This window comes from Dermacentor variabilis, chromosome 1 (genome assembly GCF_050947875.1).
Source record: "Dermacentor variabilis isolate Ectoservices chromosome 1, ASM5094787v1, whole genome shotgun sequence".
Taxonomy (NCBI): Eukaryota; Metazoa; Arthropoda; class Arachnida; order Ixodida; family Ixodidae; genus Dermacentor; species Dermacentor variabilis.
This window is the reverse complement of record NC_134568.1, coordinates 252,958,971-252,981,063: the sequence shown is the minus strand read 5'-3', so window position 1 is coordinate 252,981,063 and position 22,093 is coordinate 252,958,971. Positions and strand designations below refer to the sequence as shown.

At 46.0% G+C, this 22,093-nt stretch overlaps 1 protein-coding gene across 1 annotated transcript in view; it reads right to left on the bottom strand.

Moving 5' to 3' along the window:
- The window catches only part of LOC142561097 (ubiquitin carboxyl-terminal hydrolase 10-like), a 102,321-nt gene that overhangs the window by 48,506 nt on the left and 31,722 nt on the right, over positions 1–22,093 (bottom strand). Inside the window, exons 3-8 of the mRNA XM_075673422.1 lie at positions 18,868–18,925; positions 12,734–12,897; positions 11,067–11,222; positions 10,442–10,723; positions 3,827–4,274; positions 3,262–3,353 (exon numbers count right to left, since the gene is read on the bottom strand). Coding sequence (XP_075529537.1) covers positions 3,262–3,353; positions 3,827–4,274; positions 10,442–10,723; positions 11,067–11,222; positions 12,734–12,897; positions 18,868–18,925 — 1,200 coding nt within the window. The remainder of the gene's footprint in view (positions 1–3,261; positions 3,354–3,826; positions 4,275–10,441; positions 10,724–11,066; positions 11,223–12,733; positions 12,898–18,867; positions 18,926–22,093) is intronic.

Sequence of the window (22,093 nt, the reverse complement as noted above, 5' to 3'; positions counted from 1 at the left end):
TGTCAGTCTGCAAAATCTGCTAATACAAACCCATCAACCTCTCTGCATTCTTCTGTTACGCTAGGCTAGGCACTAGGCTAGGCTGCACTCCGTGTGATAGAGAACCAGGAACAACCTGCACTGCAGGTAAACCACACCAACTACTAATATAGTAAATTCCAGGCAAAATAATGCAAAAATGTTTCCAGTAATGTAAAATCTAGAACTAGCAAATAACTCGGGAACAGATCCCCTGAAGAAGGACAAATGAGTTACTGGCTAGGAATTGTATAGATGGTCCCTTATTAAAGGTACAAATTACTAATTACCGATATTTAAGGCATGACGGGGGGTGGGAATGCCCAGCCATTTTTAAGCAATCTTTTGGAGCAAGTAAAATTGCATTTTGCAGCACACTTTGGAGTGCACTTTGCAGCAGGCTAAATTTCATTTTGGAGCAATTTGGAGCAGGCCAATCTGAATTTTGGTGGCGTAATGGAATAATGTAATGTGGCAGCACACTTCAAAACCACCACAAAACACAGAATAGACCAACACAAAGTCTTTGAAGCGCTTTGAAGCTATAGCGTGCTACAATATAGAAGATTGGGTCGAACAGCGGCACGGCGCACGCTTTCCTGTAAAGCTGAAAACGCTGGCACTATGATCGAACTACACATTGCTGTGCTGACGCTAATGATAGCGGAAAACGTTTTCAAACGATGTGGCCCAATCGACGCTGTAACGTAATTTCTGGGTCACCATATGTCAACACAGACCTAGAGAGCCGCAATCATCCCCGGGCTAGTATAACATAAAACTAATGTAATATGTTTTTGTTGCGATAGTGATTATATGGACAATGGAGATGGATATATGCCGTTGCCGGCGTAGTGATCTTCTGTATGAAGTCCAGGAGCGATAACATAGGCGACACACGCCATATGTGCGAGTGAAATATACAAGGGTGAGCTGACGATGGGGGCTCAATCTCACGCGCGCAGGGGGAAAATTTAAGTGGGGAGGAAGAACGACGGATGACGACACACACAAGAAGGGGAGGGGTTCTGCTCCTGCGGCTGCTGTGTATGGCGTGGCCTATATTGAAAGCGATCTGCAATGCAGACAGTGGGTGCTGATAGTTTCATGTGCGCTCTGTTTTCGCCGCTTAGTTTGAAGCAAAGCAGCACGAAGGTCAATTCGCTTCGCTGTTCTGTTGCACTTCCAGACTCCGGCGTTTTAACAATGGGGTTCCACGGCAATCAAATGGATGTGTTCACGCTTGCTTGTGCGCACACCCCACCATAGCTGCTAATTTAGTTAGTAAGCAAATGTCTACAAGTTTATATGGCCAATAGTACTACTATCCTTACTTAGCATAGCTGTCTACTAATTTGCTACTGGAATCGATGCTTCTCCTTCTGGGCAAAACTACAACATTTTATTCCAAATCTGCCATTAGCCCTTCGTGATAGGTCAAAATGACTGGGGACTTGCCCATATGGGCATAAAAACAGATTGTAATAGTTTCACATCATACCGCGCTGGGGGACAGATGCCCACCCGCTGAAGCCACTGCAGCACACACTTTCCTAGTATCTAGTTCGCTCGTAGCGCCCTCGGCCTAATTTTCGTTGTTTTGCACCTCAGCCAAGGATTACCGCTACACTAGCCTTGCTTGACCATACTGTAAACTGGCAGACAACCTTTCTTGGCTATGAAGTGAAAGCTACAGGGGCAGAGCTTCTGCACGACTATTTGTACACAATGTAGTCCAGACGTGCCCAGCACCAGTGTTGGCTTCGGCAAAATCGCCCAACGTCTTTATTGAAGGCAGATAACATTTATTCGGCATGAACCAATGTTTATTCCCATCTGATATGTAGCAAGTTCTGAACAGCGAGCAACGGCGCCTGAATCGGAGCTCTGAAGCAGCCGTAGGGCGTCGGGTTAGGACTTGGACGTGCAACCAACACCAGTGTCGGTAGAGCCGGCGCAGCAGTTCGCTCACTCAATCGTTTGTACAGGCAACCGGCCAAGTAGCCAGTGCCTTTTAACGATGCGAAGCGATGAGATCAGCAAGAGTAGCTAGCACATGCACACCAATTTCACCCAAAGTACAAGTTTTGTCTGTTAGGCTCTTCCTACTAGCACGACAGAGCCCCTGGCACAATTATTTCGGTGCAAGCTTCCCACCGCATGTAGCTGAGGCAATGTTGCCAGTTTTCCAGCGTCTCTGAGCCTCAATTGCTGAAGCGTTGCAAAGGGAAAAAAACTCAAAATGCAGCAGAAAGCCTGCACTCTGTGATTTGGTCAATCATGCCAAAGGATAAAAGGATAAAAATGCTTCCCTGATTGCTGTACAGACAGCTGTAAGTAATGCAGTGTGTTGCTTCAACCGTGGCCCCCTTCGAGCTTATACAGAGTTTTGCACCTCACTTGGCGTAAAACCTGCAGAACATGAACTCAGTCAAGCGGCCAAGAAAGATGCCTTGCGCAAGAAGATGGCACAAAAAGCACAAGGCAAGCATAAAAGATCCAAGAAGCCAAGCGATCAACCTGACACCTGCAACAAGGCCAATAGTTTGTAGTCTAATAAACATGGCCCGAAACCTCCAACACCTCTTTCTCAAAACTTTTCTACCACCAAGGTCAAGTCAACTTGCAAAGCCAATATCTTGGACACCATTATGAATATTTTTACACCGTTTGTTTTGTTACACTCATTGTGCATCACTGCACACAATGACATGTTTTGTTTTCAAAATAGTTGCTTCAATAATTTATTACCTTTTGTTTCACGGTCGAGATTTTCATGCAACTGGAGTAGCTGCCAAAGAATGAGAATATAAAAAATTCTGTTAGATTAAAAAAATTACTTGAATGTCATTGTGTGGAGAATACACATAGGAGTGCTATCAATGTTTGCTTGAACTCCTAGAATCAATTTACAGTTGTGCAGGCATTTTGCAAAAAAAAAAAAAAAAAAAAAAGCAGAAAGATTTTGTAAACAAAAAAGTACTTGAGATATTTCAGCCGTATTTTCACAGTTTTGTTTATGTGATATTACTAACATTTGTGCAAAATTTCATCAAAATCAGCTGGTCTATATGTCCCCCCTCAACAGTGGCAGCTGCATTCATGGCATTGCTGTTCTTGTAAGCCATAGTAACCCTTCTTGTAAAAATGTCTTATTTTGAATACAAAAAAAGCAGCCGAAACGAAAAGTATCTTAACATACAACTAAACCATTATTATGCATCATCATGGTTAAAAGGATACGGCATTGATATAGCACCAGTTCTTGCCGTTCTCCAAGCCCCTGGGTTGAATCAATGGAGGTGTGTGATTGACAGTGCAGTTGCGCAAAGCCCCTGAAAATGAAGTTGACGTAAGCATTCACATACATAAGACAATCTAGCATGCTCACGCCTTTGTTTTTGATTTGCTAATTTTTGCAAATGCATAACTTGGGTTTAACATTACGGCTAAATTAGCTTGTGTATCAGCGATTCAAATGTGAATTTCAAAAAACACCCCTGCACATTGGTAGGTCATGTGTACTGTGAAACATCGTTCCAGCGCACAATTGAACACGGACGAGAAGAGAAAGACAACACGAACGCCAGTTGTTTCTCTTCTCCTCCGTGTTCAATTGTGCGCTGGAACGATGTTTCATAATGCTAATCATAAACAACTAGCCCAGCTGTCCATACTTAGCCATGTGTACTGGCCTGATAAAAACCACTCCCCATGTGTACACACAAGTCGGAAGTCTGGTGTGCCGGGGAAAACCGTGAATTTCATGGAACCGAAGGTAACGAAGAAAAAGGCCAGAGAAACTCACACCCAAGCCTGGTGTCGCCAGACTCTGGTACAGATGCCCGGCGTAGTCGCATCTCCTCCTCACAGTCACTCGTGGCATCATCATGTGCAAGGGGCACCACTTGTTGCCGCTTACTTGATTCTTCCACTTCACTGGAGCCCGCCTTGAACAGGTCAGCCCAGCAGCGCCTGGCTGGTCCGGAGCCATTCACTAGAGGGGGCACAGGAGCTGGCTCTTCTACTGCAGTCGCGGCTAGAGTTTGCTCAACAACAGGCACGGCTGCTTCAAGCACATTACTGGGCGAAGTGGTTGGCAGAGGCGATGCAGGTTTGGCTATCTCATGCACTGCTTCATCTGCCTCGCTAGAAACAGTACTGGCCAATAGTTCTGCTGATTCCACCTCATCCAAAATTGCTGGCGACTGCTCACTGGTGCTGATGGTCACAGGGCTGGCCACTTCGTCCTTGGACTGATATAAATATATGAAAAACAAAGTGCAGAGAAAAAAAAAAAAAGTCTTGTTCACTTCCAGATGTACCTGTTCAAATAACTGCCATTGGTTTTTTCCCCATGGCATATAATTTTTATTTAAAAATTTAGTCCACATAAAAAAAATGGCCAATCATTCAGCAATAGAAAGAGTTTCATCACAAAATTTTATTGGCTACACATGGAACACAGCAGTGCTACAATTTGAATACTTTTCAAACCAGCATAATGAAATACAGCATTTGCATTTTATGTGACAATACTGCCGTGATCATATGTAATACACTATGCAGTTACGGGCATATTTAGTGATCACTGATAAAGACATCTTAATTGCAGATGTCTTCACACAATATTAGAAATATAGAAAAAAAAACTTGACACATGGCTTTAAAGGGACCCTGAAATAATTTTGATGATTTTGTAAAGAAGTACCGAGTTGTTAGAGCAGGTCCTTGTGATCATTCACTGACGCATCTAAGTGCATCGTGTAAAGAGTGTAATTTGTTATAAGGTTTTAAAAATGTACATCACTGCTGATTGCAGCACAGTGTTTGGCTGAATTTTCAACCACCCCTACCCACTTGACACAAATTGCCCTAATGACGTCAGTAGGCGAGCTATCCAATTGGCTGCCCAGGGCACGTCATCGACAATTTTTCGAACTTAATGGTGGACAGATGTTTGTAATAGTTGGAATGTTAATGTAATAAGAGTGGGTGTGCAGCGCAGCAGCCACTGCCGCTGGTTGATTGGCGAGTTGTCATCCCGCAGCAAGTGCTTTCCAATATTTCATGATATAATACGCTTCTGATTACAAGTGCCGCTGAAATGCGCATTTTCTATCTCAAAATACCCGTTTGGCGCCTTAGATGCGATATGCTTGAGAGTTGATATGTTACACCTCAGTCGCATTTATGTAAATGCACTGGCCATATATTCTAGTTCACTGTAGCGTTAACACGAAGCTTTCTGAATAATAGAGCACGCTAAGATTATTGATCAGTGATTGTATATCTGTGACCTTGTAAGTCTATGTTTCCATACAAATTCAAGTCACTATATTAGAGGAACCTCGTTCACACATTCTAGAACAGAAAAAAAAAAAAACAAGGACACTAGAAAAGAAAGGGGGGGGGGGGGGGGACTTAACCAGAAAAACAAACGCCGACCCGACGTAAGCTAGCATCTCTTGCCGTTAAACATGCCTAAAATCACCCGGACCACGGCAAGTTTGCTCTGCAACGAACCACTGTGCAGTAAAACCTGGATAATTCAGAGCCACCGGACCTCAAAAATTAATCGAATTAAGCAGGTTTTTGAACCAAATGAGAAGAAAAAAAAAAAGAACTTCCCATTAAAAAAAAGAAGAAAAGAAGGAGGCCTTCATTTTCCACGTCCATCTTTATCACTGATCCAGAATTGCTTGGTGCAGCAGTTCACCGTCCTAAGTGCCATGTTCTCCAGCTGGCTCGCTACACATAGCATATAAATATCACCACCGCTGCAATCAACAAAGCTGTGGATGATGTTCACGGAATCGATAACTGCCGTTAAAGCGGGCACGCGCTAAAGCCGGCACGCGGGTGCTTGACTCCAAAAATTCAGACTTGATGGATATTCTGGACTTCATAAATGCACAGTCAGGGTTCCCCATTGAGCTAATGCATTTTCGCAACCGATTTCTTGGACTAAATAGATTGTTCCACGCTACACGCTTTTGGAGGCTGCCATGCTGGATCTTTTTTTCCCGCTGGCTTGGCTTTCAGTGGCCTGCTCCATAATCTCCAAGAATGGGAGGCGCACGCTGTCATGGATGGATGGATGGATGGATGCTGTGAGCGTCCCCTTTGGAAAGGGGCAGTGGGTTGTGCCACCAAGCTCGCTATTATATTGCCTAATGTCCTACCTACGTTGAAGAGAAGAAAGAAAAAAAAGGAAAGAAAAAAACATGGCAAATTTGCATCACCAAACTTTCTGAACCCCCACTGAGCACTTTGTTTTTGTATACCTCCGTTTGTCGTTTACCTTTTTTTCTTCCACTAATCTTTCAATAGTCTCTTACTAATCTCTATTGCGGACATCTTTACTTTCCTTTATTTTTCCTTATCAGTAATGAATAATATCAGCAAGTTTTCAGCAACAACGTAGCCATGTCCACTTTGAGGGGACAGAAAGAGAGATGGGTACACTTAGCTGCCAGTGACAAACACATGGCAAGTATGCTGCAAAAACTGCCGCATTCGTCTTCCTTACAATGCGTATTAGCATTGTAAGGAAGACAAATGCGGCTTGTTTCCGCTAAGGGTGGGCGAATATTTTAGCTGCGTCACAAGCACCGGCGATGAATAGTGTGCACTTTAACATATCAATGTAAACTTGGCTACTATCGTTGCCGCACCCATTTGTTGCGTGCCCACGAGTACAGACAAGAGGAATCGAAAGGCACCTTTTTTTTGTTGTTCACCACAACCATTATAAAGCCTACAAATAATAAAGCCAAGGCAAGTTTGGTTGCAGATTTTTTTTTCTTGAAGTGCAGAAAGTGATGAAACGAATGAAACGGGGCATCTGCTTAAGAATATGTTTGGTGCGTGTAGACAGATTGGTGAGCCTTGAGTCATTTGCGTAGCATTCGACAGATGGTAAGCATGGTCATCATCAGCTAGACTTTGCACACAACATATCGCTGCGGCAAGTTTGGGGTGTGATCATTACATGGGAAAGAAAAAAATTGAATTTTGAAAACGAAATTCAGAGGTGTGATCATTACGCGAGTGCAATCATTATATGCAAGTAAATATGGTACCCGAAATTTTAAATTAACAGAGTTCGAATTATCAAGGTTTTACTGCATGTCAATTTAAGATGGAGTGAAACGCGACCGCACGTCTTGCGCCTTTTCTTGTTCTTTGGATCTAGCAGCCGGAAAACATACCGTATTTATTCGCGTATAACCCGCACCAAAATGTGAAAAAACGCGTTTAAAAAGTGGGGGTGCGGGTTATCTGCGAATTTTTTCCTTGGGGGGGGGGGGGGGGGGTCGGCTTCACCGCAATGTGCGGCGGCCTCCCCGTGTAGTCCGCCATCCCCATCGTCATCGACGCTTGTCAAGCCGATGAAGGGCCAACGAAAGGCCAGCATTGTTGAGCCTCGCGTTAGGCGCTGTTTAGTGTACTTACCCCAGTTTGCACTGTTTGCCTGCTTTGTTTTGGCATCATGAGTGCGACTCGACGGCAGTGTTTCACAGCGAAAGAGAAGCTAAAGATTATAGCCGCTGCCGAAGAAATCGGCAACAGAGCTGCTGCAAGACAGCATGACGTCGACGAGTCGTGCATTCGCGACTGGAGGAAGAAAAAAGAGAGTCTCGAAGCAACGAACCGGAACAGGCGAGCGTTTCGGGGTCCGAAGACTGGCGCGTACCCCCACCTCGAGACGCAGCTTGCGAAGTTCATTGAGGAGCAAAGAAGTCGTGGCCACGCTGTTTCGACTGAGATGGCGCAAATGGAAGCCCTGAAGTTGGCCCGGGAATTGAACATTCCACGTGAGTTTCGTGCAAGCCGTGGATGGCTTCAGCGCTTCATGCGAAGACATGGATTTTCTATGCGGCGGCGAACAACCATGTGCCAGCGGCTTCCTGAAGCCTACGAGGAAAAGTTGTTGAACTTTCAACGATATGTGATCGCACTTCGGAAGGAGCACAGCTATTTGCTGTCTCAGGTGGGAAATGCTGATCAAACACCTGTGTACTTTGAGATGCCGATGGACACGACCATGGAAAAAAAGGGCTCCAAATCAGTCAGCGTGCTGACCGGCGGAAATGCCAAGCTGCGCTGCACAGTCATGCTATGCGCTTTGGCTGACGGCACGAAACTGCGCCCGTATGTGATTTTCAAACGCAAGACGCTACCTAGCATTCCACTGCCCCCAGGAATCGTTGTGCGTGCGGAAGAAAATTCGTGGATGAACAGTGGCCTAGTCGGTGACTGGCTTCGAGTAATCTGGGAGCGAAGACCAGGTGCCTTGCTGGCACGCCGGTCGATGCTCGTACTAGATTCCTTCAGAGGCCACTGCACTGATGCGGTGAAGGCTCGCCTTGCCGAGACCAGCACCGACCTCGTCATAATACCTGGCGGCATGACGTCCATGCTACAGCCACTCGACGTGTGCCTGAACAAGCCGTTCAAGGCACACGTGAAGCGGCTGTATGCCCAGTGGATGGCCGACGGCATTTACGCCCTCACACCGACGGGACGCGTGCGAAGGCCTGATATTCCATTGCTGTGCCAGTGGATCGTGGATGCGTGGAAAGCGATACCGGCCGATTTGGTGCGCAAAAGCTTTAAAAAATGTGCGATCAGTAATAGTCTGGATGGTTCCGAGGACGACTACGTCTTTGAGAGTGGCGATGAAGCCTCGGATGGCAGTAGTGAGAGCGGCGACGATTAAGAATCGGATAACCAGTGACGTGGTGGCGGTCGTTTGAATAAATGTTCTGAAAACGAAATGATCACTGAGTGTGAGTTGCATCTTTCTAGCGCTCATTTTTTTTTTTTCAGGTAAACGTGCGGGTTATACGCGAGTTTTTTTTTTTTTTTTTCCGCAGAGTTCAAAGTTAGGGGTGCGGGTTATACGCAGGGGCGGGTTATACGCGGGTAAATACGGTACCATGTTTACACGATTGTAAGTCGACCACTTTTTTTAAATTTGAAAATCTGAAGTGGGGGGTCGACACAATCGAAAGCAAAACATGGCACCGCCAAAAAAGCGAGACCAACGGGAGCTACAATGTAGTTACAATTTTATGTTTGCTCTATAGCCCTACCCATAGCTTTTCGCTATCCCGTGTGTTTGTTCGCTTTCCGGAAGGGTTTTTCGACATTTTTGAGAGTTTTACAGTGCACACAACACTCATGGGGGGGAGGGAAGGGGGCGATAGCTGATGGAAGCGCCGCTGTTCCATTTGCGGCGGCACCCTCACAAGGGTGGCGCTTGCGGAGAGTATCGGTAGTTCATGGAAGAGCAGACATCGCTCACGGGTTTCTCTTTACCTGTTGCGCTTAGCTTTCTCTATAGTTTGACGAAACGCATTGGTTTGACGTGTTCCACTTGACTGCCGGCTACGTGCTACTTCTATGCTTCCTCAGTCATCATGAGTGCTCCAGGCCCACTAATCATTCGGCACTAGTTCACGGCGTTCAGGAGGGCTGCCATCCTTTACGCCGAAGAAAAAAATTGCTGCGTAGCGGGCCGCAAGTTGCTTACGCCGAAGAAAAAAATTGCTGCGTAGCGGGCCGCAAGTTGCATGTTTCTGAATGGGTGGTGCGAGAGTGGCGACTGTAGTGAAGTGAAATTTTCACCTGTGACGGCAAGTCAGGAATTTCCCACATGCCAAAGTCTGGATCCCTTCCGGAGCTGTAGGCTAAGCTTGCGGCATACGTTGCTGAAATGCGTGATCAGTCCCTGCCAACGAAGGGCGACATGGTCATGAAACAAGCTCGGATCTTTGCCTTTTAAGGAGCTGCTCCGCTGTGAGTACGAGTGGGGGGCGGCAGAAAACCGCGACCAACCGAACCTCTCGGAAGAGCCTCCCTGACGGCTGCGTGTGGTCGGGTGCATACGGCGTGGGCTGATGTTCCACAAGATGTCGTGGTGCAGTCGTTTGCCAAATGTGAAATTTCGCTGGACGACGACGCGCTGTGCGACCGTAGCAACAATGACGATGGCAGCACTAGTGAAGACGACTAGTCCAGTGACCATGTCAGCTACTAATAAATTTTCTTTATCGAATGCGCCATCGGGTATGCTCTTTTTTTCCTGTCACACAATTTGGGGGGGGGGGGGTCGACTTATAATTGTGTAAATACGGTATATGATCACAGCTTGGCAATGTACTGAATGTTGGTGCTGATAGATTGTCACGAGTGTGAATGTTGGTGCCAAAAGATTGTGCTTCCTGAAAATATATTAGCAAGTAAAAAAGAACTGTACTTGGCCGCTTTTTGTGTTCTCAATAACAAATGTTGGTGTTAAAAAATTGTATGATACAGGATCATATCAATGAGGTTCTACTGTGTAAAATGTATTCTCTAAACCAAACGAAATCACCCCCATGCGGCTAAGCAATTGGGCCGCTGATATACTTGCCGGGCTCAGAACAGGCGGTTCAGCATAATGTGCCGCTGTCACTTGCTCGCCAGCCATGGTACTTGGAGCTGCCATAGCCACGTGTGGTGGAGGCTGGGGCGAGACCATAGCTGTAACAAATGAAAGTGGATGGTGGCCTTGGGCAGGACCATAGAAAGGCTGTGCTGTCCCAACACACATGTAGTACAGAGGCTGATGGTATGAGAAAGGAGTAAAACCACTCTGGCCACCAGGGTAGGGTATGGGCATATGAGGCACTGGCTCCCTCATCCGTTCCAAAACCTGGAAACATAAAAGAGGCAACACATTGAAATGAGGTCAGTGCATCAAACTTGAAAGCCAAGTCCTTCCCATGCCTGCACCAATCGGATACTGAATGAAACCACATAATTTAACTATAGTCCTACAGTGAGATTCTGGTGTAACTTCACCAGAATCATAGCAAAATAATTTGTGTTTACATTAGCATAAAAAAACCTACCCCACTGCACATGGAACTAGTAGAAAACTGAGCAACCAGCATGTGAAAAAAAAACCAGGTCATAAAAACTAACCTGTAGATACCAGAGCACACACACACAATGCCATCGTAGTGCAAACAAGTTGAATGATGAACCACACCTACCTCCACTGTAGGTGGATGAGCTGTCATGTCAGGTCTAGGACTATGGTGCATCCCCTTGTTCCTGTGATGGCCTCTGCGACCTCCAGATCGCTTTCCTATTCCCTCCAACGGCAAACCAGGTTGAGGCTGGTGCTGCTCACTGAAGTCGCACACCATCTAGATGGCACAACATACACAACACCACTATTTTTTAGGGTTTCTCAACACAACAAAGTAAGAATGAGACAGGCATTTCAAATAAAAGTGATCACTACAAAGTTTGGCAAATGAAGTAACAATTAGCAAGGGAATCGACAAAGGGCAAGGAGAGCAGCACATTTTTTTCATCTACAAGTCTTGCAAGGCTGACATGTCATACAGACAGTTTTTCCAACAATGTTCCATTTTTTAACGCTTTTCTTCGACCCTCCAGGTTTTAAATATTGGTCAGCCCCTAAGGGGGGATCCAGCGGTTTAAAACTAGCCGAGTTTATGTATTTCAATGTGCTAATATTATATACCCATTCAGTTGTCTTATGAGTAAATAACTTTCTAGAAGTTGGAGAAATTCAGCTCTCTTACACAATTGCTTGGAGGTGAGCTATTTACTCAACTATACGCGGCACAATAAAAATTGACACACGAAAATTATGTGGAACAAAGAGTGCAAATTAGCAGCAACTTAGCTCTGACCTAATTTTACATGACATAAGAAAATTAACTTAAGAGACCAAAACCAATCTAACTACTTAAAAAAAACATTTAAAATATTTCTAATAATTGTAACAAAGTTATTTGGTAAATTTGCCCTCTACACAACTTTAACTTTCTGGGAAAAAAAAATTACAGTGAAGCAGAAGATTACAGTAGAAGCAGAGATATTGCACTTCCAGTATGGCATCATCATCAAAATTATGGTTTTGAGAAAACAAGAAAAAAATGTTCCACAACTGATAGTCGCCGACCGATAAGTTGGACACCGATAATGTGGACAAACTTGGTAATTCGGACAGCTCCGCGGCAGCGCCAACGACCCCATAGACAATGCGTATGCAAAGACTACCGATATTTCGGACAGCCGCCAGCTCTACATTCGATTATCTGGACTCCTTCTGTGTAACGCCTTGCAAGCAGCAGCAAGATGCACCACGGAGGAAGGCGTGCATGAAATGCAAGAGCTACATTGGCTGCGGCTGTGGTCGGCTTACAAGGCACCGTAGTCGGCTGCTTAGTTGATACCGATGGTCCTATTGCAGCCCTCGGTGATGCTGACGATTACGATGCGGCTTTAGATTTCATAGTGCCGGTTTCGCAAAAACGATTATTGCGCGAAGAGAGACCACTTTTTGTGAGATATAAGACAGTGATTGTACAATCGGAAAGTTAAGTAAAAAATCTGGACTCTCCCGGGCGAATCGGGAGGTTTGGCAGGCATGCTAATGTCATAGGCTGACAGCTTGAACTGCAAAGGGTCATGTATGCCTACAGGTTAATGTGCCCTATGATCACTTTGCGTTGAATAGCGCAATGCTTTTTCAGAAAGAGCAGAGATTGATGTACCATTGACCGGAAGCATTTTGAAAGGTTTGGGATCTTTGTAAAACCACAGCAATCAATTTACAAGCATTCTTACAATTGCTACTGAAATAAGCCTAGGTGCTCTGAACTAGAAAAGCTATGCCACTTACCTCCTGACTTATAACAGGTGGATGATGGTGCCCTGGTGAATACTGGGCTGGTGGATACACCTGCTGAGGCCGCAGGTAGTGTTGCTGCAGTTCCAATGTTTCCGGCAATGTGCTGGCCAGGGCTGCCTCTGGGCCCAAGGTGCCAGCATAACTCAGAAGACCGGCTAAGAGTTGGAGGGAACACAAAAAACATTGAATTTGATTGCATTACGGGAACAATACAGTCTAACCTCGATATAACAAACGCAGATATAACAAATTCTGGCTTATGTCAAACTCCAGCTGAAAATGTTTAATTACGTGATTTTCATTTTTTTTTTATAGTAAACCCTCTTCAATGAATATACGCAATTTTCGAGGGCTCGAGCACAACCCCTTTGGGAGCAGACAGATGTTAAGCTTCTCCGCAGCACAGCGGCAGTTTGCAATGGTGTGGCAAGCTCTCAAGACTGGCTGCTGCCATTTCTACATTCGCCACTGCAGCAACACTAGAGCGTAGGAGCATAAATAGTAGACGACGAGGCCGACTTGACACGTCGCCATTTCTTGGTTACACTGGTTGACTTTGTGCACGTGTGTTTGGTATTTCTGCTATTTGCTTAGAGTATGTGTGTTAGGTGGCATGCAGGTTGTCAGTATTGTGCACTTTGACCATGGCGGGAAACGTGAAAAAAAAAAATGGAATGCGCTAACATAGGCGACGAATCTAGCAATTATTTGGCCGGATGAAAGAAGAGAGAAGAAATCGGCTGTTGCTGAAACGGAGATAGCCCGAACGAAGCACATTAACCAAGAATCTCAAGTCGAAAAAAAAAAAGGAAAAAAAAAAAATAAGACAGAAGATCGAGGAGAACGAGGTAAACATTTCAATGCACGGCGTGCACTGAAATGTTAGCTTGGCCAGCCCAGTGCACTCTTCTTTGAGCGGAAGCACGACGCATCGAGGCCCTGCTGTTGAACGTAGACAACCAGATAGAGAAACCAGCTGGACTCGGTGAAAAGTTCACATTAAAAGAACATTGCGGGCTTGCAATCGCATTGTCACAGTGCATAAAGCAGCTAACAAAGCATACCAACTCTGACCAGCAGACGTGCGGGCAGGTTGCTGATACACCAGAACAGGAAATGAGCAAGGAAAGCAGACAGCGAAGCCGCTGATTCTCCGAATTATTCACTATATGTCACTTCCGCCGGGCAATAAAGGGGCATTTCTTTTCTTTTTTCGGCATGAAAAAGATCAATTCTTTTTAGCTGTGTGATGCATTGACTTGCATTTCAAGCTTGAAATTTTGCACAGAGGCTACTTCATGTCCAAATTATCTGAAACTGGGCTTTTTACGCAGTCGAAAATTTCGTTGCAGTTGCCCTTTAGCGGTAAATGACGTAAATATACGACGCCGCGAACAAGTGCAAAAATGGTCGATGCCGTATATTTACGGTGGCGTCTGTGCATTTAAAAAGCGCGCCAATTTCCTAACTTTTTCTTTTCTGTCATATGCTGCCACTATGTGGGAATTCAGGGAATTTTTTTCGCACGTCTCCCTCTCTCGTTTTTCGTTGCATGGCTTGTTTTAGAGCTAGTTTGCTCCCACGTGCTCCTACAAGTTTGCTCCGTGTATATATACTACTGCTCGCTCATTGGCGCACGCGCAGGAGGGCGGCGGTTTGGGTTTTGTTACGCGAGCGGTTTCGGCTTCTTGTACTTGCAAAACTGATGGCTATCTCGTTACTAATCACTCGAAGGGTGACTGCATGTCTCTCGCTCGTTTAGTGCTCACAGGGGTGCGCATAGGAAGGATGCCGCCATGCATGCATTTCCATTGCTTTTTCTTTTCTTTTTTTGGGGCACTCGCGAAAACTGATTGCCCCTGGTTGGCGAGATAAGATGAAGATTACCAGAAGTTTGTCACACGTTTTGCTTTTTTGACAGGCACACAACCACAGTTTTCTTGAGTGCGCGCACCTACACATCTCTATTACTGCTATGGATGTACATATTAGTGTAAGAGCAGGAACATTTCAGCCTTGCAAAATATTCTCGTGTGCACATTTTCAAAGCCTTGAACTACGTGTATAACAATTCATCAAATTTTTAATTCCTAAAAATTTATTTCCTTTTTTATTGTTATTCATGAATGAAGAGTACATATATAGCAACTCAAGATACTTTTTTCGAAAGAAGTCCCGAAGAAGGTTTGGAATCTGAAATAAAAAAAATTGACCCTGGGCAGTCGCATATGGTGAAAAAAATCTACCCTCAAAGGGTTGAAGGGCGGCGCCTCACCAGGTCTGGCCATTTTGAGCTGACAAGTGCAGAGCATACAATGCGCGATAACGATCGTGTCTGCAAATTATTATATCGCTACACACTGCGGAAATACCTGAAAATTTAAACCGAATGCCCTTTTCCCTTCTCCTCACGGCCGGCGCACTCCAAGCTGGAGGATGACGTACAAATGCTGGTGCATCTACGTACACGTGTTTGCTGTGACGTCGCTTGTGGCAACGCGTGATTTCGAAAATTATTCTAGGCTACATCTGTTTGTGTAATGTGTTGCTTGAGTGCACGAATTAAAGCTTAGAGAAACAATAAAACTCAAAAACCAAATGTCTGCACATTTTTGTTTTACTTCGCACTTCTGCAAGAGAGATGTACAGTAAAACCTCGTTAAACCGTACCTGCTGTAACAGTAGTTTTGTTTAAAAAGTAGTAAAGTCAAATCCCCGACTCAGCGGCCATTTAACGTAATGTGTTTTGTATCCGTATAAACCGTACCAGCTTATTGCGTACGTAATGGTTAAAACGTAGTGTTCCTACTTTTCGTCACGCAAACACGGCGGTGCGTTGTCTCCATCGGGCGGCCCAGCAGAACAACAAGCCTCAAAGATCGGAACAACGGCCTCCAAGCGCCCTGCATGCTTACGCGTGAAGCCACAACATCATTTCGGCGCTGTGCAAGAGAGCGTTGTGGCATCATGCAATCAAGGACTTGATTCATACCGAAGCTCGAATAAAAAAGACGCCAGGTGCTCAGCATACAGTCGCCGACTGATTTTCCGGACTCCAAAAATTCGGACATGCCCGATTATTCGGTCAGCTTCGCGGCACCGCCATTCTCCCCCTAGACCATAATGTATAACAACTGCCGAAAGTTCGGACACCTTGCAACCTCTCGTCGGATTTTTCAGACACTCCTTGAACCAACTCGATCGAGAGCACCGTGCACCGACTCTGACCGGAGCATGGTTTGACTTGCTGAACGCCATTTTTGTTTTGAACGGAGCTTCCTTGCTGCCCCACAAAGTGGCGCTACTGGAAATCCCGCTCATCATCATCATTTCTGCCTGGTTCGATAGAGTGGCTCTGCATCAGTTCTGGTTTCAGCTTAGTAAGCCATGTCAAGACAATCCAGCAGCTGATTTGTTTCTTCGCGCATGACGCTGCGAGCAGGCCGCGTTTTTTCGTTTGTGTGACTGGTGTCGGCACGGTGGTGTTTGCTTTGTGTGCTGTGTCGAGGTTTTGGTGATCCAACGCGGCATACGGAAACATCGCGTCAAGTCTCTAATGGCGCCGACAGTGCCCGCGCGGACTGCGCTGCGGAATGCCGGCAAGCGGGTGCCGGGAGGCCTAAGATTTGTCGCCTTCCGATGTGCTCCCTACCGACGCGGAAAATGTTCTGCCGAGACTTGCGCTGTGGTTGCATTGCGATTCCGGACACCGTCTCATTGACAGTTTCACAGGTGGTGCCACTGCTGTACTGACATACGCACAACTCGACGACGGCGAGATCATTCGTCAGGTTTCTGCTGCACCGCCGGACGATGACTCTTGAGTCGGAAGATGACGCACCATGTGCTACGCTGCCGTCGCATGCGGATTGTATACAAGCAGTGACTGTGCTTTCAGTCGCCTATAGTGACTGTACGACCCTCTCAGAGATTCAGGTTTATCTGATTGCGCGTAAACGGAACAGCGTGCAACGGCGCATTCACGATTTCTTCAAGCCTACTGCCGAGCCCGAATAAGTGCTTGGAAATAAAGGATTTCATTTTTTTTCTTAATCTGCTTTTTCGGACACCTGTTTATTCGGACATTTCCGCAGTCTGCGTGAGGTCCGAATAAACGGTCGGCGACTGTATAAGGAAAATTAGACATTGTTCGTGCTATTGAGCATGACAGGAAGTGGGCGCTGGCACGCGACAGGGATCTGCTGTTGACTACGGTGTGTGGCATTAGGAATGCGAAGAAGTTGCTCGGCAGCGCTGCTGAGACCGCGAAAAGATGTCGGCTACGAGGTTCGACTTGCCATTGTTGCCTCTGTTGTTGCCGAAGTGTTGACTAGCGACAGTGATGGGGACACAGAAAGCAATAGCATAGCGATTCCGGCCCAACAAGGGCAGAAGCTACACGTAACGTGAATGCAATCGTCGTGATCACAACAGCACCCCTCAATGAAAAAGGCGCCCCGCAACTTCTGCAGCGCTACCGCGCGCGTGCATGGAGAATGCCAACAAGGAATCTGCCATGTGAGTGTTTGCCGAGAAGAGGGGGCTGGCTGAAAAGCTGGCTCGCAGCTTCAGTAAGTTTGAGGCTGCTGTCGTCGCTGCTAGGCCGCCGTGGCATCAAATGAAAAAAACACTTTTGTCGCACAAAGTCAATAAACACTGCCTGTTCTTTTCCCTTTCATTGTACCCGCTCCGAGTTCTGTTTCTGACAGGTAAGTGGGGGATCCAGTGTTATTTCGGTTAAGCAGTACTACCGTTTAGTACATACTTTTTCCGAGCTCCAGCCAACTAGGGTTTAACGAGGTGTCACTGCATTTCCGTTTCGTCTGCTTGTTCCCACATTGTGCAGTCATGCATACAGATACCGAAACTGTCATTTTCCACCGTGTTCCAACGCAGGATCATGCTCTGTGATCTGCTTGTGTCTACCTCAGTATTTATGTAGCCATTATACCACTAGTCAGGTGTCCTTGCGACAGTGCACAAAATTGTGCACTGCATAAAACAAGACAATCGTAACAGGTCATGTGCGATGTCATCAGCGGAAGTGCGCCGCAAGATAGGGAAAGAAAAAAAAAATGAAGGCGGGGCCCGTGGTGTATGCATCACGTGATCCTCAATCTGGTATGGGAGAACGCAGGGAAGGAATTTCACTTGTGAAGGATAGATGGGGCAAATGGAGCGAGTGTCTGGCCGATATGTAGAGCTCACCTCTTGAAATAATTGCTTCGCGGAACTGAAATATTTCAATCTCGCCTATTATGAGCTGATATGAACATTTTTTTTTGTGCACAGAACGCTCCCTAGAGGACATGTAACTTCTAGCATATACCCTAACCAAAATTCGCTATGGGGCCTGGTAAGGGGTCCTTTAAGCAGTAAAAATGATATCACAAATTCCCAGAACATTCATGGTGGATAGCATCTTGTCAGTAAGCACTTATATAAACCAATTATCTCAAGAAGGTTGGGTTATAATGGCATGATTACGTGCAGTGGCATGTGCGCTGCAGCTTGCGCTGATGCGACGCCTCCTGCCCCCATCCCCTAATGCACCTGATCACGTTAGCTCGTGCTCCCCTTCCCACCTTAATTAAATTGAAGGAACCGTTGCTTGGGTTTAACATGACTGACAATACAAGTCTCCGGCTCTAAAAAATTCTTGCAGCATCTTTAAAACTCAAGATCGTGGCCTTTCAGATTGGCTACTGTTACTCCGAGCAGACTCCATATGGCCATCTCCACATTTCCGATGAGTTACTCTGTGCTGCTACATCGACTCATGGCCTCCACAACTTCTTTACCATTGCAGAAGATGGCACAGCAGTGTTTCCAGCATACTGCCCTTCGGAGAACACCATTATGTCATTTGCACGACAGCATTTTTGCCGTCTCAACTTTTCATGCCTAAGAACATGTGCAAATGGCTGACACTTCGCAATATTTTGCTAGATTTACTACCCACAGAGGCCCCAATTCATGTTTGAAATCACCGAAAACTTGGTTAAATCAAGATCATGTCACAAAATTATTTGTCACAATAACTCCTGTTCACATAACAAATAAGACAAAACCAACAACTACTAAGCAGCATTCCACTATCGAATAAAAACAAGGTACTCTCTCACGTTGCTCAGGGGGCAATGTATGGGCATCCAGGCAATCTTCCTCATCCTGCCAGGGTAGCTGCAAGAATAATGTATATATGTAATACGCCACAGTAACCAAGCAGATTTCATATTTCAGTGACAGTTCCAGCAATGAGGGAATTGGCAGAAAGCTAGGTGTGAAGTGTATCCACAATCTTTTCTACGCAAAAATCATTTTATCTAAAGTGTACCAAGTGCTTCGTCGACCATCTCCAATACTTTTTAAGAAAAGAAGTGTATGCGCAATCCTTTCCGCGCAGAGATCATACCATCTATAGTGTACGAAGTGCTTTGTCAACCATCTCCAATACTTTAAAAAAGCCTTGGTATTTCCCTTTCATGTGAGAAATACTACCTTGAAAGATTTTTTTTTCCAAAATAAAATTGTTTTGAGCAATGAGGGCATTTCGAACTTGGTGCACAAACTACCTTGCGCAGATAAATTTCTACACATTATTCTTACCCAGTACTAAAAAACATTCTCTGTAATATGAATGTTTATCCTTCATGAATATTAGAATTTTGTTGCAATTTTTATTGTTTCATCTACAAAAAAAAAAAGAAAAGCACAAAATAATTACATTATGTAAGAAAAAGTAATTGTTCCATAAAGAATAATGTCATTGTTGGCTTTTTAGTTTATGTGAGCTGATACCACTTTGAGAGCAAATAGAACCATAAAATTCTGCATAAATCCTGACATAATGGAAGAAGTAGCATTTTGACTTGTATTGTGACATGAATTACAGTGTAGCAATCCAAGTAAAAAAATCCTACATATTGCTACGGAACAGTATTTCCAATGCTGAAGAGGTGAGCAGTGAGAAGACGACGACGACTGGAGGCTAGCGCGGGCTGTTGCCTCTTGGCCAAGTGTGGCATATTTCCCTGTATGTATACTTGTATATAGCTTTTCATGTGTGTCTTCCTATGTAGCATATCTGGCGGAGTTGGGCGTTCCCTGTACCTCGTCGTGGAGCTTCGCAGTGGTCGGTACATCGAGCCTTCCTTCATAGCTCCCGGCGAAAACAACTCGATTCCGCCGGCTCAGACACCTGCTGCCACTTCGATGACATACATCACTCTCCCCGCTCCCCGTGATCCTGGCATATTCTCGGGCAAAGATGGGGAAGACGCCGAGGACTGGATCAGCCTGTACAAACACATCAGCCGCAATAACCGGTGGGACCCTACTCTCATGCTCGCCAACGTAGTGTTTTTACCTCGGTGGCACACCTCGAGTTTGGTTTCGGACGCATGAAGACGAGCTCACCAGTTGGGATTCGCTTAAGCAAAAGCTCCGAGACTTGTTCGGTAACCCCTACGGTCACCAACTTGCCGCGCAGAAGGAGCTTTCCGGCTGTGTGCAGACGTCAACAGAGCCCTATGTCACGTACATTCAGGACGTCTTGGCTCTGTGCCGCAAAGTTGACGCACGCATGACTGAGTCAGACAAGGTTTCCCACATCCTCAAAGGCATTGCCGATGACGCCTTCAAGTTACTTGTTTTCAACAACGTGGCGACGGTGGATGCAGTTATAAAAGATTGCTGCCGCCTGGAACTCGCTAAAAGCCGACGTATCGACCAGCTGTTTGCCAGTCTGCCCAACACCCTAGCGACATCTTCCTGTGCCGACGCTCCTCTTCCCAACAACACTGGCAATGTTACCAGGATCGTCTGGCATGAAATCGAGGCTGCCTATCCGGCTGTCTTCGACTCCAGCCCCACCAACGCACCTGCAGTCACGGTTTCCCTGATCCAGGCAGTTGTCCGCCAGCGAGTTCAAAAACATGGGTCTTCACACCAACTGCTCGGCCCATCGCCCTGATACCCACCCGGCTTCTTCGATTCCACCCTGTCCCGCATCTTCTTACACACCACGTTTCCGCAACCCATCTGAATGGCGCACTGCTGACGACAAGCCCATTTGCTTTCATTGCCATCAAGTCGGGCAAATTTCTTGGCACTGTCGCAGTCGCTGGAGTTCCCCAACCCGGTCTACTTATACTGCCTACTCTCGGCCCTCAGGTGGCCCTTCTCATCCCTATGCCGCATGCTCCAATAATGCCACCACTGATTCTCCTGCGCCGTACCGCCCCTATTCTCGTTCACCTTCGCCCCAACGACGACAATCTCGCCCTGCCCAGCCCCGCCGCTTCTTTTCGCCGACACCCTTCGAACGCCGCTCCCAGCAGGAAAACTAGACAATGCAGTGCCTCGAGGTGACGCTGCCCCCCCATTGCTCCCTACGCCGCCAAATCCTCTACTGACGTTGCCCACTCATCTGAACCTTCTTGACATGCAAGTCGATGGTGTTTCTGTATCTGCTCTTATAGACCCTAGGGCGCATTTGTCGGTAATGAGCGCTGACCTTGGTAACCGGCTGAAGAAAATCGCGCCCGCCACAACGCCTGTTGTCCGTGTCGCCAATGGCGGAACAGCCCCCGTAATTGGTATGTGTGCCACCCGCGTCTCCTTCGCCGATCGCTCCACTATCGTGCTCTTCACAGTCATCAAACAGCATTTTTTTCGTACGCTTTGTTGGCAATTTGTCCAGAAAGTTAACTTTTCCCCCACCCCCCCACCCCCTTTAGACATTATTAGCCATCTAACAACGGTTTCAAATATACTGTATTTGAAACCTTTTGAGACCTTCTGTGGCACTCAAGCACACTGCGCCATCCAAGTTAACAGTATATTCCCTTTAAGACGAACTCGAAGGGACCATGAAAATTTGCTCGTCTTATCAGAAGTTCGTTTTATTGGCAGAGTAATTGGCAACATGATCAAGTGCATCCAAATATCTTGCTTCGAAACGGCAAATGAAGTATACTTCCAAGGGGGGAAATGACATAAAAAGCATTTATTTAGCTGAACTTAATAAAAAACAGTCTTCAAGTGGTACTCTTGCTTTGTTTCATCCAGTTCATGATCAATGTTTAGAACTTCTATGCAAATTGCCAAGCAGCCACAAACAATGTCATCTCACCTAATGACCTCAAATATCCTTCTGTGCTTTCGTGCTGCACAGAACACAGGTCATCGTTGCAGGTTCCGAGCTAGTGAAAGTACGAGAGCGTGCTGAGCAAGCGACAAAGAAATGCCAGCTAGAGGGAAGTCTAAGTGACGTTGACCGAAATAGGGAAGGAGAAACGATGCGTAGCGTTGCGGAGGAGGAGGGTAGGTGGAGGCCTACTGCATTCA